The sequence below is a fragment of the Oncorhynchus mykiss genome, chromosome 2 (genome assembly GCF_057628025.1).
Source record: "Oncorhynchus mykiss isolate SJ-2025 chromosome 2, ASM5762802v1, whole genome shotgun sequence".
NCBI lineage: Eukaryota > Metazoa > Chordata > Actinopteri > Salmoniformes > Salmonidae > Oncorhynchus > Oncorhynchus mykiss.
In genome coordinates this window covers 94,526,587-94,541,267 of record NC_143023.1, presented here as the reverse complement: position 1 = coordinate 94,541,267, position 14,681 = coordinate 94,526,587, and the positions used below count along the sequence as shown (strand labels likewise).

The window sequence follows — 14,681 nt, the reverse complement described above, 5'->3', positions numbered from 1 at the left end:
AAATAAAATGGCAAACTTGCATGTACAAGCAAATGGCGAAGCTTCCGTGCAGGTGTCCGTCTCCCCGCCCTGCAGATGAAGCGCGAGTCGCGGATGGTGTGGTCCACCGCACTTATGCCGTTCCGAGTGGAATGGATGGAGGTGGGAAGTTCCGTGCGCTCGCTTTGACCGATGTTTTTGTGGTCCGTTGCGCACTTTGCTTTTCCGTATCTATTCTGTCATCGTATCCATGCGATAATGTGCGTATTCTCTCTTTGGACATTTAAGGGAACTCCGAAGTGGTAGATTAGAAATCCGACATGCAACAGATGTGGTAGACCTACAGTTGAGTATGTACACGGGTCGCCCGATCTCTGCATGCTGCAGTACTCGGAAAAAGGTGCGCAATCTAATGGCCAAAACACAAGCGCAGTAGATAATACGCAGCGACAGGTATCGGAAGATGATACATTTCCACACAAGTAGGGTACACTGGATGTGATTAAGTTAAAACAACCCTTTAAAAAGTGTGACATTTTGGGTCAATTGTTTACTTGCTATCCTCTCCCCAGTGGCGCAGCGGTCTATGGCAAGAGGCGTCACTACAGTCCCTGGTTCGAATCTAGGCTGTATCACATCCGGCCGTGATTGGGAGTACCATAGGGTGGCGCACAATTGGCCAAGCGTCGTCTGCGTTTGGCCAGGGAAGGCCATCATTGTAAATAAGAATTTGTTCTTAACCGACTTGCCTAGTTAAAAGGTTGAATAAAAATATATAAAATGCGTAATTCTAACCATGTCCACAGGAGGGCAGTGCTACTCAAAAAAGCAATTTTGTTATATTTCCAATAAACATTCTTAAAGCTGAAACAATATAAATTCCAATAGGAAGGCTGATGGGGGTTTCAGAACAACTCCCGTTCACACCCTCCATGAACAATGTGACAAATATGTCTTGGTTTGGTCTGTGGCGACCAAGTGTGACGTCTGGCCCAAATGACACACTATGCACTACTTTTGCACTAGTTTTGGCCCGAGCCCATGGGCCAGACCTCACACTTGGTCGTAGTGCACTATGAAATGGTGAAGTGCACTATGAAGTAGTGCACTTCACAGGGAATAGGATGTCATTTGGAAGGCACAGTCAGTTTCCACCCCCATATCCGTTTGTATTTTATAACAATAAAGATCAAAATTACAATATTTTTTTTCCATAGGCAACATTTGTGTTTTGATAGGACATTAAGGCATAGGTGCGTATTAACTCAACAAACAAACAATGCACAATATCTTTCACAACTTGGCCATTCCATTATGTTTCATACTGCTGTCAATGGCAAAAGCGTAATCCCAATATTTCCATTGGTGGAGATGTATAAAGCATTTTATATTCAGTCAGGGATGAGATGTCTCACATTTCCTGTCACAGTAACAATGTCCATTTTCTGTCAGTGTAGTGCACATGTTGCATTTCCGGTTCCATTTCCTGTCATAGTGTAGTCATGGTAACAATGTCCATTTTCTGTCATAGTGTAGTGCACGTGTTGCATTTCCGGTTCCATTTCCTGTCATAGTGTAGTCATGGTAACAATGTCCATTTTCTGTCATAGTGTAGTGCACGTGTTGCATTTCCGGTTCCATTTCCTGTCATTGTGTAGTCATGGTAACAATGTCCATTTTCTGTCAGTGTAGTGCTAGTAGCACTGTCCATTTGTGTACCCAAGAACCATATTGTGCGCTCTCTTTAACATCAGTACCAGCCTCTAGCCTGTACTGGGTCAGGACATGGGCTCCTCATTCTACCTCTGACCCTCTCGGGGGGGGGGGGGGGGGGGATTAATACAGATACCATGGATGGGAGGAAGGGATGGTGGAGCAGGAGTGTCTTCAGCTGTGGTGGTCATGGTCTCAGAACAGTTCAACTGGTTTTTGGTGCGTCTCGATGGCTGATGGCGTTCAGCTCCTGTCCCTCTAGTTAAACAGTAACGCCATTGGTGAAAAATTAGGCTCTTCTAACCTCCAATGCTCTTAGTCTGAAAAACAAAGAAGAAGAACAGGGCTTGACTAAAATGTCAGCTCACAATAGAGGTGTGTGTTTCACTTTCAGTCTGTGTGTGTGTTTTTCAGAGAGAAATAAAGATGTGTGAGACCTTGTGGTTGTCCACACACTTCATGTACAAGTTGGCGATGCCAGAGCAGGTGAGGGTTTGTCCAGTGTTCTCTCTGTAGCACTTCAGGATCTGACTCTGCAGGTCACCACACACAGGCTTGATGTCAACACGCCTGGGAGTAGAGAGAGAGAGAGATTATAGACACATCCTACTATACCATAGTCTGCCCAGTCAAGACAGTTTGTTTTTGTCCAACAGAATGTTTTCTCAATAACCTACCAGGTTAAATAGGAATTAAAAACCTTAAGCCCACGACCCAGTGAAACGATGAGCAATGGGGAGACCAAAACAGATAGTTACATATCGCGATATGATTTTTGGACGATATTATAAATCGATACTTGACTGAAGTATTGATTTTTATTTTAAAAAATTTTTGTTGTTAGGTAGAGTTAGTCGGCTGTATCTCCGACAAAACGCCGGTATTTTTCATCCTATAGCTTGTTCTCCATCTTTTTAAATAGTAATCCAACATGTTTTCCAGCACTTTTATTTCCACGACTGATCAAAACTAATTTTGTCATGCTGTCGCGTGTCCCTCTGTAGCAGACATATGGTGAGCATATGTAGATCTGTGAAGGTCATGGAATTTTGGATGACGGTAATTGACCAGCCAAATTACCATGGTAATAACAGTTTGAATATATATAAGACAAAATAAAAATGGATGTACATTTTCTCCTCTTCTCCTAACTGCATGTGATTCCATAAAATTAGAATGAATAGAACGGGTGTTTGAATTCAAGTCAATGATGGCATAATGGGTGGACTGGCGGCCATTGCGAGTGTATCCATAGGAACAAAGGAGGACGTAAAAGCAGGAAATGCACCCATCAATATGTGCTGTGATTTGTTGATTCAACTCAACGGACATAAAAACATTCCGTTGCATGAGCCACATCAGTTAACATAATTTGAATGAACATTCTCCATTACCATGGAAATTATTGCATCACAATACCAGGCAGTCATTATACCCATTGGTTTACCTATCAAATTGCCAGGGTTAGAGGTTCCAAGCCCATCCTATTCATTGTTTGCTACAACACCTTGCTTGTTTCAGCAAGGCGTAACACAGCTTCATCTCGTTGTTAAGAGTCCAAGTTACCGTAGAAACGGACTGAACACCTAACCATCCCGTCTTCAGTCAGCTGTTCGTTCGGTTATAGCAGTAATTGTATTTCTTCATCCATAACTGTCGGTTACACGGTTATTGTGCCAGCCCTAGCAATGTTTGGAACATCAAATTGCAATAAAATCAAAGTCACGAACCGACACCTAAGTATAGCGATACAATCATTTTGGGAGGTCCCTGGCAAATCCCAGCCCCAATAACGATGCTACTCACTTGAAGGTGTTGTGGGCGTCCTCTCTGCCCTTCTTGAAGTTCTCTGTGGTGACTTTGAAGAACTGAGCACTCTGTTAACGAGAGGAACAACACAACAGCTGTTGGACTGTTGACAAGCTGTAGGACACTGGTATGACTGTGCCTACTGAGCGGTCATGCATTGTAGGGAAAGTAAGGTGGTGTGTCAGCATTTAGAGTTGAAGTCGGAAGTTTACATACACCTTAGTCAAATACATTTAAACTCAGTTTCACAATTCCTGACATTTAATCCCATAAAAAATTATTTCAGCTTTTATTTCTTTCATCACATTCTCAGTGGGTCCGAAGTTACATTCAATTAGTATTTGGTTGCATTGGCTTTAAATTGTTTAACTTGGGTCAAATGTTTTGGGTAGCCTTCAACAAGCTTCCCACAATAAGTTGGGTGAATTTTGGCCCATTCCTCCTGACAGAGCTGGTGTAACCGAGTCAGGTTTGTAGGCCTCCTTGCTCACACACGCTTTTTCAGTTTTGCCCACAAATTTTCTATAGGTCAGGGCTTTGTGATGGCCACTCCAATAACTTGACTTTGTGGTACTTAAGCCATTTTGCCACAACTTTGGAAGTATGCTTGGGGTCATTGTCCATTTGGAAGACCTATGTGACCAGGCTTTAACTTCCTGACTGATGTCTTGAGATGTTGCTTCAATATATCCACAATTTTCCTCCCTCATGATGCCACCTATTATGTGAAGTGTACCACCAGTCCCTCCTACAGCAAACCACCCCCACAACATGATGCTGCCACCCCCGTGCTTCACGGTTGGGATGGTGTCCTTCGGTTTGCAAGCCTCCTCCTTTTTCCTCCAAACATAACGATGGTCATTATGGCCAAACAGTTATTTTTTTTGTTTCATCAGACCAGAGGACATATCTCCAAATTGTATGATCTTTGTCCCCATGTGCAGTTGCAAACCGTAGTCTGGCTTTTGTATGGTGGTTGTGGAGCAGTGGCTTCTTCCTTGCTGAGAGGCCTTTCAGGTTATGTCGATATAGGACTCGTTTTACTGTGGATATAGATACTTTTGTGCCTGTTTCCGCCATCATCTTCACAAGGTCATTTGCTGTTGTTCTCGGATTGATTTGCACTTTTCGCACCAAAGTACGTTCATCTCTAGGAGACAGAACGTGTCTCCTTCCGGAGCGGTATGATGGCTGCGTGGTCTCATGGTGTTTATACTTGCATACTATTGTTTGTACAGATGAACGTGGTACCTTCAGGCGTTTTGGAAATTGCTCCCAAGGATGAACCAGACTTGTGGAGTTCTACAAATTTTTTTCTGAAGTCTTGGCTGATTTCTTTTGATTTTCCCATGATGTCAAGCAAAGAGGCACTGAGTTTTAAGGTAGGCCTTGAAATACATCCACAGGTACACCTCCAATTGACTCAAATTATGTCAATTAGCCTATCAGAAGCTTCTAAAGCCATGACATAATTTTCTGGAATTTTCCAAGCTGTTTAAAGACACAGTCAACTTAGTATATGTTTACTTCTGACCCACTGGAATTGTGATACAGTGAATTATAAGTGAAATAATCTGTCTAAACAATTGTTGGAAAAATTACTTGCGTCATGCACAAAGCAGATGTCCTAACCGACTTGCCAAAACTATAAACATTTGTGGAGTGGTTGAAAAACGAGTTTTAATGACTCCAACCTAAGTGTATGTAAACTTCTGACTTCAACTGTAGATGCAATGCTGCAACGCAGTGTACACAGTCATTTTGACCTGAAGAAGATGCTTTTTGGATCTAAACATTGTCAATAAAAAGGTGGCAATTGGGAGCAAATTCAGTGTACGGGCCTTTATTCTTCTCTAGGATCCTTCCTTAGTCCAGCACCTACCTTTAAGGATGTGCATATGACCACAAACCTTTCTACAGTGTGTACAGTAATAACACAATATGACAGGAATAATAACAGAGGCTGTGGCCGTGTGTGTGTGTGTGTGTGAGACATTTGTATGTCCGTGTGTCGTGTACCTTTTCTTCCAGCTTGGCGACCTGTTCCCTGAAGAGTGCATCTTGTTTCTTCACCTGGTTCTCTTTCTCCTCCAGTTTGTGGGCCTGAGAAGGACAGAGATCATATATTTATATAAACGGAGCATAAAGTCATTTCTTCTTTCCTACTAAATGACAGCCTGAGTGAGATGACAATGAAAATCAAATATTCAACACGAAAATCATATAACTGAATAGATGATCTTCAAGGAATGCATGAAGTAGGATCACTCCCTTGTCTTACCTTAAGCTCTATCCACTGAAACAAGATAGCAGAACAGGAAGGAAGATGAAGATGGATTGGTGAGAACTAGGATCTTTACAGGTCAAAGGGGAAATGCAGACCTCCAAGATGCAGCGTCATGCCATTCTATTTCATAGCAGAAGCAAACAACAAGCCATCCCTTTGGGATCTGCTCTGAACTCAACTTGCCAGCCTGGCAGTCAACTGACCAGTGCTCTGTCCACAAATCTGGGTGAGCTGTATGGGCCAGCTGCAGCCAAGCTCATTAGTGGTGGCAGGGGGTAAGGAGTGGTACCTTTGCCTGTTTTCCTGGGCAAATCACCTGGCTCACCCTAAGAGGTGATCTCGTGCCAACAGAATAGGAGCAATCCTTGTCTCAGGATGGTAAGTTGGTGGTTGAAGATATCCCTCTAGTGGTGTGGGGGCTGTGCTTTGGCAAAGTGGGTGGGGTTATATCCTTCCTGTTTGGCCCTGTCCGGGGGTGTCCTCGGATGGGGCCACAGTGTCTCCTGACCCATCCTGTCTCAGCCTCCAGTATTTATGCTGCAGTAGTTTGTGTCGGGGGGCTAGGGTCAGTTTGTTATATCTGGAGTACTTCTCCTGTCCTATTCGGTGTCCTGTGTGAATCTAAGTGTGCGTTCTCTAATTCTCTCCTTCTTTCTCTCTCTCGGAGGACCTGAGCCCTAGGACCATGCCCCAGGACTACCTGACATGATGACTCCTTGCTGTCCCCAGTCCACCTGGCCGTGCTGCTGCTCCAGTTTCAACTGTTTGCCTTATTATTATTATTCGACCATGCTGGTCATTTATGAACATTTGAACATCTTGGCCATGTTCTGTTATAATCTCCACCCGGCACAGCCAGAAGAGGAATGGCCAACCCACATAGCCTGGTTCCTCTCTAGGTTTCTTCCTAGGTTTTGGCCTTTCTAGGGAGTTTTTCCTAGCCACCGTGCTTCTACACCTGCATTGCTTGCTGTTTGGGGTTTTAGGCTGGGTTTCTGTAATCAAATCAAATCAAATTGTATTTGTCACATACACATGGTTAGCAGATGTTAATGCGAGTGTAGCGAAATGCTTGTGCTTCTAGTTCCGACAATGCAGTAATAACAAGTAATCTAACTAACAATTCCAAAACTACTGTCTTGTACACAGTGTAAGGGGATAAAGAATATGTACATAAGGATATATGAATGAGTGATGGTACAGAGCAGCATAGGCAAGATACAGTAGATGTTATCGGGTACAGTATGTACAAATGAGATGAGTATGTAAACAAAGTGGCATAGTATAGTATAAAGTGGCTAGTGATACATGTATTACATAAGGATACCGTCGATGATATAGAGTACAGTATATACGTATGCATATGAGATAAATAATGTAGGGTAAGTAACATTTATATAAGGTAGCATTGTTTAAAGTGGCTAGTGATATATTTACATCATTTCCCATCAATTCCCATTATTAAAGTGGCTGGAGTTGAGTCAGTGTCAGTGTGTTGGCAGCAGCCACTCAGTGTTAGTGGTGGCTGTTTAACAGTCTGATGGCCTTGAGATAGAAGCTGTTTTTCAGTCTCTCGGTCCCAGCTTTGATGCACCTGTACTGACCTCGCCTTCTGGATGATAGCGGGGTGAACAGGCAGTGGCTCGGGTGGTTGATGTCCTTGATGATCTTTATGGCCTTCCTGTGACATCGGGTGGTGTAGGTGTCCTGGAGGGCAGGTAGTTTGCCCCCGGTGATGCGTTGTGCAGACCTCACTACCCTCTGGAGAGCCTTACGGTTGAGGGCGGTGCAGTTGCCGTACCAGGCGGTGATACAGCCCGCCAGGATGCTCTCGATTGTGCATCTGTAGAAGTTTGTGAGTGCTTTTGGTGACAAGCCAAATTTCTTCAGCCTCCTGAGGTTGAAGAGGCGCTGCTGCGCCTTCTTCACGATGCTGTCTGTGTGAGTGGACCAATTCAGTTTGTCTGTGATGTTTATGCCGAGGAACTTAAAACTTGCTACCCTCTCCACTACTGTTCCATCGATGTGGATAGGGGGGTGTTCCCTCTGCTGTTTCCTGAAGTCCACAATCATCTCCTTAGTTTTGTTGACGTTGAGTGTGAGGTTGTTTTCCTGACACCACACTCCGAGGGCCCTCACCTCCTCCCTGTAGGCCGTCTCATCGTTGTTGGTAATCAAGCCTACCACTGTTGTGTCGTCCGCAAACTTGATGATTGAGTTGGAGGCGTGCGTGGCCACGCAGTCGTGGGTGAACAGGGAGTACAGGAGAGGGCTCAGAACGCAACCTTGTGGGGCCCCAGTGTTGAGGATCAGCGGGGAGGAGATGTTGTTGCCTACCCTCACCACCTGGGGGCGGCCCGTCAGGAAGTCCAGTACCCAGTTGCACAGGGCGGGGTCGAGACCCAGGGTCTCGAGCTTGATGACGAGCTTGGAGGGTACTATGGTGTTGAATGCCGAGCTGTAGTCGATGAACAGCATTCTCACATAGGTATTCCTCTTGTCCAGATGGGTTAGGGCAGTGTGCAGTGTGGTTGAGATTGCATCGTCTGTGGACCTATTTGGGCGGTAAGCAAATTGGAGTGGGTCTAGGGTGTCAGGTAGGGTGGAGGTGATATGGTCCTTGACTAGTCTCTCAAAGCACTTCATGATGACGGATGTGAGTGCTACGGGGCGGTAGTCATTTAGCTCAGTTACCTTAGCTTTCTTGGGAACAGGAACAATGGTGGCCCTCTTGAAGCATGTGGGAACAGCAGACTGGTATAGGGATTGATTGAATATGTCCGTAAACACACCGGCCAGCTGGTCTGCGCATGCTCTGAGGGCGCGGCTGGGGATGCCATCTGGGCCTGCAGCCTTGCGAGGGTTAACACGTTTAAATGTCTTACTCACCTCGGCTGCAGTGAAGGAGAGACCGCATGTTTTCGTTGCAGGCCGTGTCAGTGGCACTGTATTGTCCTCAAAGCGGGCAAAAAAGTTATTTAGTCTGCCTGGGAGCAAGACATCCTGGTCCGTGACTGGGCTGGGTTTCTTCCTGTAGTCCGTGATTGACTGTAGACCCTGCCACATGCCTCTTGTGTCTGAGCCGTTGAATTGAGATTCTACTTTGTCTCTGTACTGGCGCTTAGCTTGTTTGATAGCCTTGCGGAGGGAATAGCTGCACTGTTTGTATTCGGTCATGTTACCAGACACCTTGCCCTGATTAAAAGCAGTGGTTCGCGCTTTCAGTTTCACACGAATGCTGCCATCAATCCACGGTTTCTGGTTAGGGAATGTTTTAATCGTTGCTATGGGAACGACATCTTCAACGCACGTTCTAATGAACTCGCACACCGAATCAGCGTATTCGTCAATGTTGTTATCTGACGCAATACGAAACATCTCCCAGTCCACGTGATGGAAGCAGTCTTGGAGTGTGGAGTCAGCTTGGTCGGACCAGCGTTGGACAGACCTCAGCGTGGGAGCCTCTTGTTTTAGTTTCTGTCTGTAGGCAGGGATCAACAAAATGGAGTCGTGGTCAGCTTTTCCGAAAGGGGGGCGGGGCAGGGCCTTATATGCGTCGCGGAAGTTAGAGTAACAATGGTCCAAGGTCTTTCCTCCCCTGGTTGCGCAATCGATATGCTGATAAAATTTGGGGAGTCTTGTTTTCAGATTAGCCTTGTTAAAATCCCCAGCTACAATGAATGCAGCCTCCGGATAAATTGTTTCCAGTTTGCAGAGAGTTAAATAAAGTTCGTTCAGAGCCAATCGATGTGTCTGCTTGGGGGGGGATATATACGGCTGTGATTATAATCGAAGAGAATTCTCTTGGTAGATAATGCGGTCTACATTTGATTGTGAGGAATTCTAAATCAGGTGAACAGAAGGATTTGAGTTCCTGTATGTTTCTTTCGTCGCACCATGTCACGTTAGTCATAAGGCATACGCCCCCGCCCCTCTTTTTACCAGAAATATGTTTTTTCCTGTCTGCGCGATGCGTGGAGAAACCTGTTGGCTGCACCGCTTCGGATAGCGTCTCTCCAGTAAGCCACGTTTCCGTGAAGCAAAGAACGTTACAGTCTCTGATGTCCCTCTGGAATGCTACCCTTGCTCGGATTTCATCAACCTTGTTGTCAAGAGACTGGACATTGGCAAGAAGAATGCTAGGGAGTGGTGCGCGCTGTGCCCGTCTCCGGAGTCTGACCAGAAGACCGCCTCGTTTCCCTCTCTTTCGGAGTCGTTTTTTTGGGTCGCTGCATAGGATCCACTCCGTTGTCCTGTTTGTAAGGCAGAACACAGGATCCGCGTCGCGAAAAACATATTCTTGGTCGTACTGATGGTGAGTTGATGCTGATCTTATATTCAGTAGTTCTTCTCGACTGTATGTAATGAAACCTAAGATGACCTGGGGTACTAATGTAAGAAATAACACGTAAAAAAACAAAAAACTGCATAGTTTCCTAGGAACGCGAAGCGAGGCGGCCATCTCTGTCGGCGCCGGAAGTAGAAAGTACAGAACTTTGAGATATCAGCTGATGTACGAAGGGCTATATAAATACATTTGATTTTGATTTGAATTCAGCTCGCCAAACAAGCAGTCATGCACAAAATATTACCAACATCAGGCAGACCTTTTATGGAAACAGCTAAAACACTTACTTGCAAGGCCTTCGCAAGCATTTCAGACAGAATGAAACAATAGATAAATCCAAGTACTCTGTAACATTAGTCATGATCAGACAGAAAGTACACAGACAAACCTCATGCAAATATTTCAAACTACAGAAGAGCAAATATATAGTATATTATATAGTATATTTAGTGAACACAATTAGAGGCAAATGGCTATGTAGTTCTGGTTAAGTTGACAGACCAGTCTGACTGTACTTAGTTAGCATTTCAGGCATTGCTTATATTCAAGCTTGCACATCCACCGATGTATCTAGTGCTGTGTCTTACGTAGAGCTGGGCCATGAGTCTCTCATCCTCTGTGGTCATGCGTTCCTTCTCTATGGCCGCCATCAGGTTCTCTCCATGCGATGCCTTCTCCGCATCCAGGATTTTCTTAACCTCCTCCTGGATCTGAGCCTGGGCTACAGCCTGAGCCTGGGCTCTGGCCTGAACCTTCACCTCATACAACCTATAGATAGACAGAGACACAGAAGTTCAGACCTCCCTAAAAAGGCTATTCCTAGGACCACTTTGAAAAAGTATTTGAAATGAGATATTCCACTGAGCTTGTGTTTTAGTCCAGTACTCGGCGTAACCTGTGTCTGGGAAAACAGCCCTTTATGATTTATGTGGGTCTCCTCACTGTTTTTCAAACTCTTGCCGCTTCACTTTCATCTCCTCTTCCAGGCCCTTCGTCAGCTCAGCTCGGATCTGCCTCCTCAGCACTTCTTCATCTACCACTAAACCACAAAGAGAGGGAAATGTTTCATGCGAGAGCTTTGTGTAAAAAACAACAACGCTGCTCGACTTATCAAATCAACCCGAGACGTCTGAGAGGTCTATATTGAATTATGTAGTGTAGGAGTCAAACAAAGCACACACTTATGCATCATGACAGGTCTCCGTGTCTTCATTTACGTCTCCGTTGCAATCGTGTACACATGGTCAACAACCACATACGCTTGAATTATTTCAGCCAATAAGGAATACATCATGACTACATGATTACAAACCAATACAAGTTGAATGAGAGAAAGCAGACTCACCCAATGGAGTTTGCAGTGGGACCACAGGGGGGGTCACAACAGGAGCCACGACTGGAACAGCCACGTTTTCAATGAGAGGGAGTAGTGGAATGCTGACCATGGGTTCTACTGGGGCAGAGAGAGGAGGAGGGGGAGCTATGGGCTCTTCTACAGGGGGAGGGAGATCAGTTGGTTTGCTAGCAGCCGATGCAGTAGACAGGGTGGCCAGCTCCATGGAGGGACATGGTGCTGGAGGAAGTTCCTCCAGAATAGGCTCTGGGATAGGTGCTAGGACTGGGGGAGGTGGAGGTTCTGCAACAGGCGGAGGAGTAGAGACAGGTAGGGGCTCTACAGGTGGACGTGTGGGTACGACAACCTCTTCAACAACAAGTGGTGTCGTAATGGTGACAGATTCCACAACAGGTGGCAGGACTACCGGTTCTACGAGGGTAGGTGTTGCTACTTCCTCAACCACAACAGGTGGCAGGACAGTAGCTTCAACAGGTGAAGGGTATGGGGTAAGTGGGTCTACCTGTTCTACAGGGTGATGTAGGACAACAGATTCAACCACTGGAGGCAGCACAATTGGTTCCACAGCTGCAGAAGCTAGAACCACAGGTTTCACAGGCTTAGGTGGTACTACGGGTTCTATAGGGACAAGTGGGACAATAGGTTCAGCCAGTGTCGGCAGAACTACAGGTTCCTCAGTGGTAGGGGTACATAGGAGTACGGGTACTGGTTCTTCTATTGGTGGAGATGGGGCCAAAGATGGCGCTATAGGTTCTAAAGGCACCAGAGGAAGTATGGGTTCTGCCCCTTGAGGAAGCACTTTGGTATCTAGAGGTGGAACAATAGGTTCAACAGCTGGAGCTCGGACTATCGATTCCTTTGGTGGACAGGGAGGTGTGGGTAGGGCCGCAGGTGGACAGGGAGGTGTGGGTAGGGCCGCAGGTGGACAGGGAGCAGAGACAAATGTGACAGGAGGTGGAGGAGTAAGCTTTACTGGCTGAACAGGGGGAGACGGAGGTGTGGGTAGGACCGCAGGTGGAGGGGCTGTGGGGATAAACAGGGAAGGGGAGACCAGAAGGGGGACCAAATGATCGACTGTGGGGGCCGGTGTGGACACAGGAACCACAGGTTCTGTTGAGAGCGTGGAAGCAGGTCCATTCTGCTGTGAGCGAGGATGGACAACCTTCTGGGCTTGGCACTCCTCTCTCATCCGATTGATGACTTTGTCAGTCAGCTGTCAGGGAAAGAAGGCAAAAGTTCAACAATCATCAGGCATAATATTTATTCTAGAAACACAGCACTAGACCGTACTAAAGATAATACAATTAGATGTGTGCCATGTAAATCAACTAACAGTGATAGCTTATATTGGCGTAGCACCCCCCTCCCACCAGCTCCTGCAAAGACGTGCACAAGCTTACACCCTGTAAAGACAGGGAACTTTCTCAATTAGATTTGCTCAACTCTTGGGTCCTCGCTCCTCCATTCTCTCTAGCCTCCTTTTGAGAGAAAGGTCAAAAAGGTAATCAAGGAAAAGAGGCAAGGAGACGAAAGAGGCAAAGGGACGAAAATACGCTCGTATGAGTCTCCTTCTCCAATTGCGCATCCTCGGGCAAATTATCTTTATTTTAAATGTTATTTTACCTTTATTTAACTAGGCAAGTCAGTTAAGAACAAATTCTTATTTTAAATGACGGCCCCTGAACAGGGTTAACTGCCTGTTCAGGGGCAGAACGACAACTCGGGGATTTGAACTTGCAACCTTCCGGTTACTAGCCCAACGCTCTAACCACTTGGCTACCCTGCCGCCCCAGCATAGTTGTACAGGATAGATGTCCAAAATAAAATGTATAAAGTGATGAAAACAAAAGGTAGCTCGTTGTGCAAGACATTTAGCAGATAAAAGGATGTTGTTTTTAAATGTTTGCATGCTTTTCTCCTTTGAGAAAACAATAGCTAATTCAAGGGGTGTGTTGCAGATAGCAAAACTCTTCTGTGAAGGGCTCTAGGAGGATACACTTCTGCTTCTTCGCCAAAAGGAGGATATCGAGGAGGGGAGGACAGTCTTCCATTTGCCTACTAATGAATTGACACCAAAGATTGTCTTTTGTATTGACAAGATAGTTGAGTGACCGCTCCAACAATGGAAATACATGTCCTCAAAGATAGAAGGCTGGCGGGAGAAAGCGATATCAGGTTGGACCATTCTAGTCAATGCGAGGGCAGATGCGCGTGTAAACAGGCCACAGAGATAGAGCACTCATCTTTATGTCTGTGCCATCATAGCGTCTGTGACAGCCCGTGCTTTCTTCTTCTTCATTGGCTGATTCCTATGAGTTGGGAGCAATCCCCACCCAGTTGACTATTTTAAAAATGTCGGAAGCCCTCAATGGCAATGTCCATGCTAAAACAGGTTATACCCATGAGTCACCTGTCAACAGGCACAACTCCAATATAAAGTCATTTTTTCCCAAAGTTGCCGAAATACTATGTGCGTCCACTTATATCAGTGCATTCGTAACAACCTAACTATTACCAAACTTATATTTGAAATGCTTTGAAAGGCTGGTCATGGCTCACATCAACACCCTCCTCCCAGAAACCTTGGACCCACTTCAATTCGCATACCGCCCCAACAGATCTACAGATTGTGTAATCTCTATTACACTCCACACTGCCCTTTCCCACCTGGATAAAAGAAACACCTGGACTACATGAACATCTCGTTCAAAATCATGGACATTAATATGGAGTTGGTCCCCTGTGATGCCATTACATCAAGTCCTCCACTCTTCTGGGAAGGCTTTCCACTAGATGTTGGAACATTGCTGCGGGGACTTGCTTTCATTCAGCTACAAGAGCATTAGTGAAGTCGGGCACTGATGTTGGCCTGGCTCGGACTCTGCATTCCAATTCATCCCAAAGGTGTTCGATGGGGTTGAGGTCAGGACTCTGTGGAGGTCGGTCAAGTTCTTCCACATCGATCTCAACAAACCATTTATGTATGGGCCTCGCTTTGTGCAGGGGCATTGTTATCCTGAAACAGGGAAGGGCCTTCCTCAAACTGTTGCCACAAAGTTGGAAGCACAGAATCGTCTAGAATGTCATTGTATGCTGTAGCGTTGAGATTTTCCTTCAATGGAACTAAGGGGCCTAGCCCGAACCATGATAAAAAGCCCCAGACCATTATCCATCCTCCACCAAACTTTACC

The 14,681-nt window shown here is 45.7% G+C and overlaps 1 protein-coding gene across 2 annotated transcripts in view; it reads right to left on the bottom strand.

The window, feature by feature from the left end:
- Positions 1–1,127: 1,127 nt before the first annotated feature.
- The window catches only part of LOC110500196 (uncharacterized), a 17,663-nt gene continuing 4,109 nt past the window's right edge, over positions 1,128–14,681 (bottom strand). Inside the window, exons 2-9 of one of the 2 annotated variants that reach the window (XM_021577415.3) lie at positions 11,482–12,703; positions 11,079–11,175; positions 10,724–10,904; positions 5,783–5,797; positions 5,521–5,604; positions 3,499–3,569; positions 2,130–2,262; positions 1,128–2,012 (exon numbers count right to left, since the gene is read on the bottom strand). In XM_021577415.3, coding sequence (XP_021433090.3) covers positions 1,992–2,012; positions 2,130–2,262; positions 3,499–3,569; positions 5,521–5,604; positions 5,783–5,797; positions 10,724–10,904; positions 11,079–11,175; positions 11,482–12,703 — 1,824 coding nt within the window. In that variant the 3' untranslated portion in view covers positions 1,128–1,991. The remainder of the gene's footprint in view (positions 2,013–2,129; positions 2,263–3,498; positions 3,570–5,520; positions 5,605–5,782; positions 5,798–10,723; positions 10,905–11,078; positions 11,176–11,481; positions 12,704–14,681) is intronic. The other variant, XM_021577424.3, reaches the window with a different exon arrangement.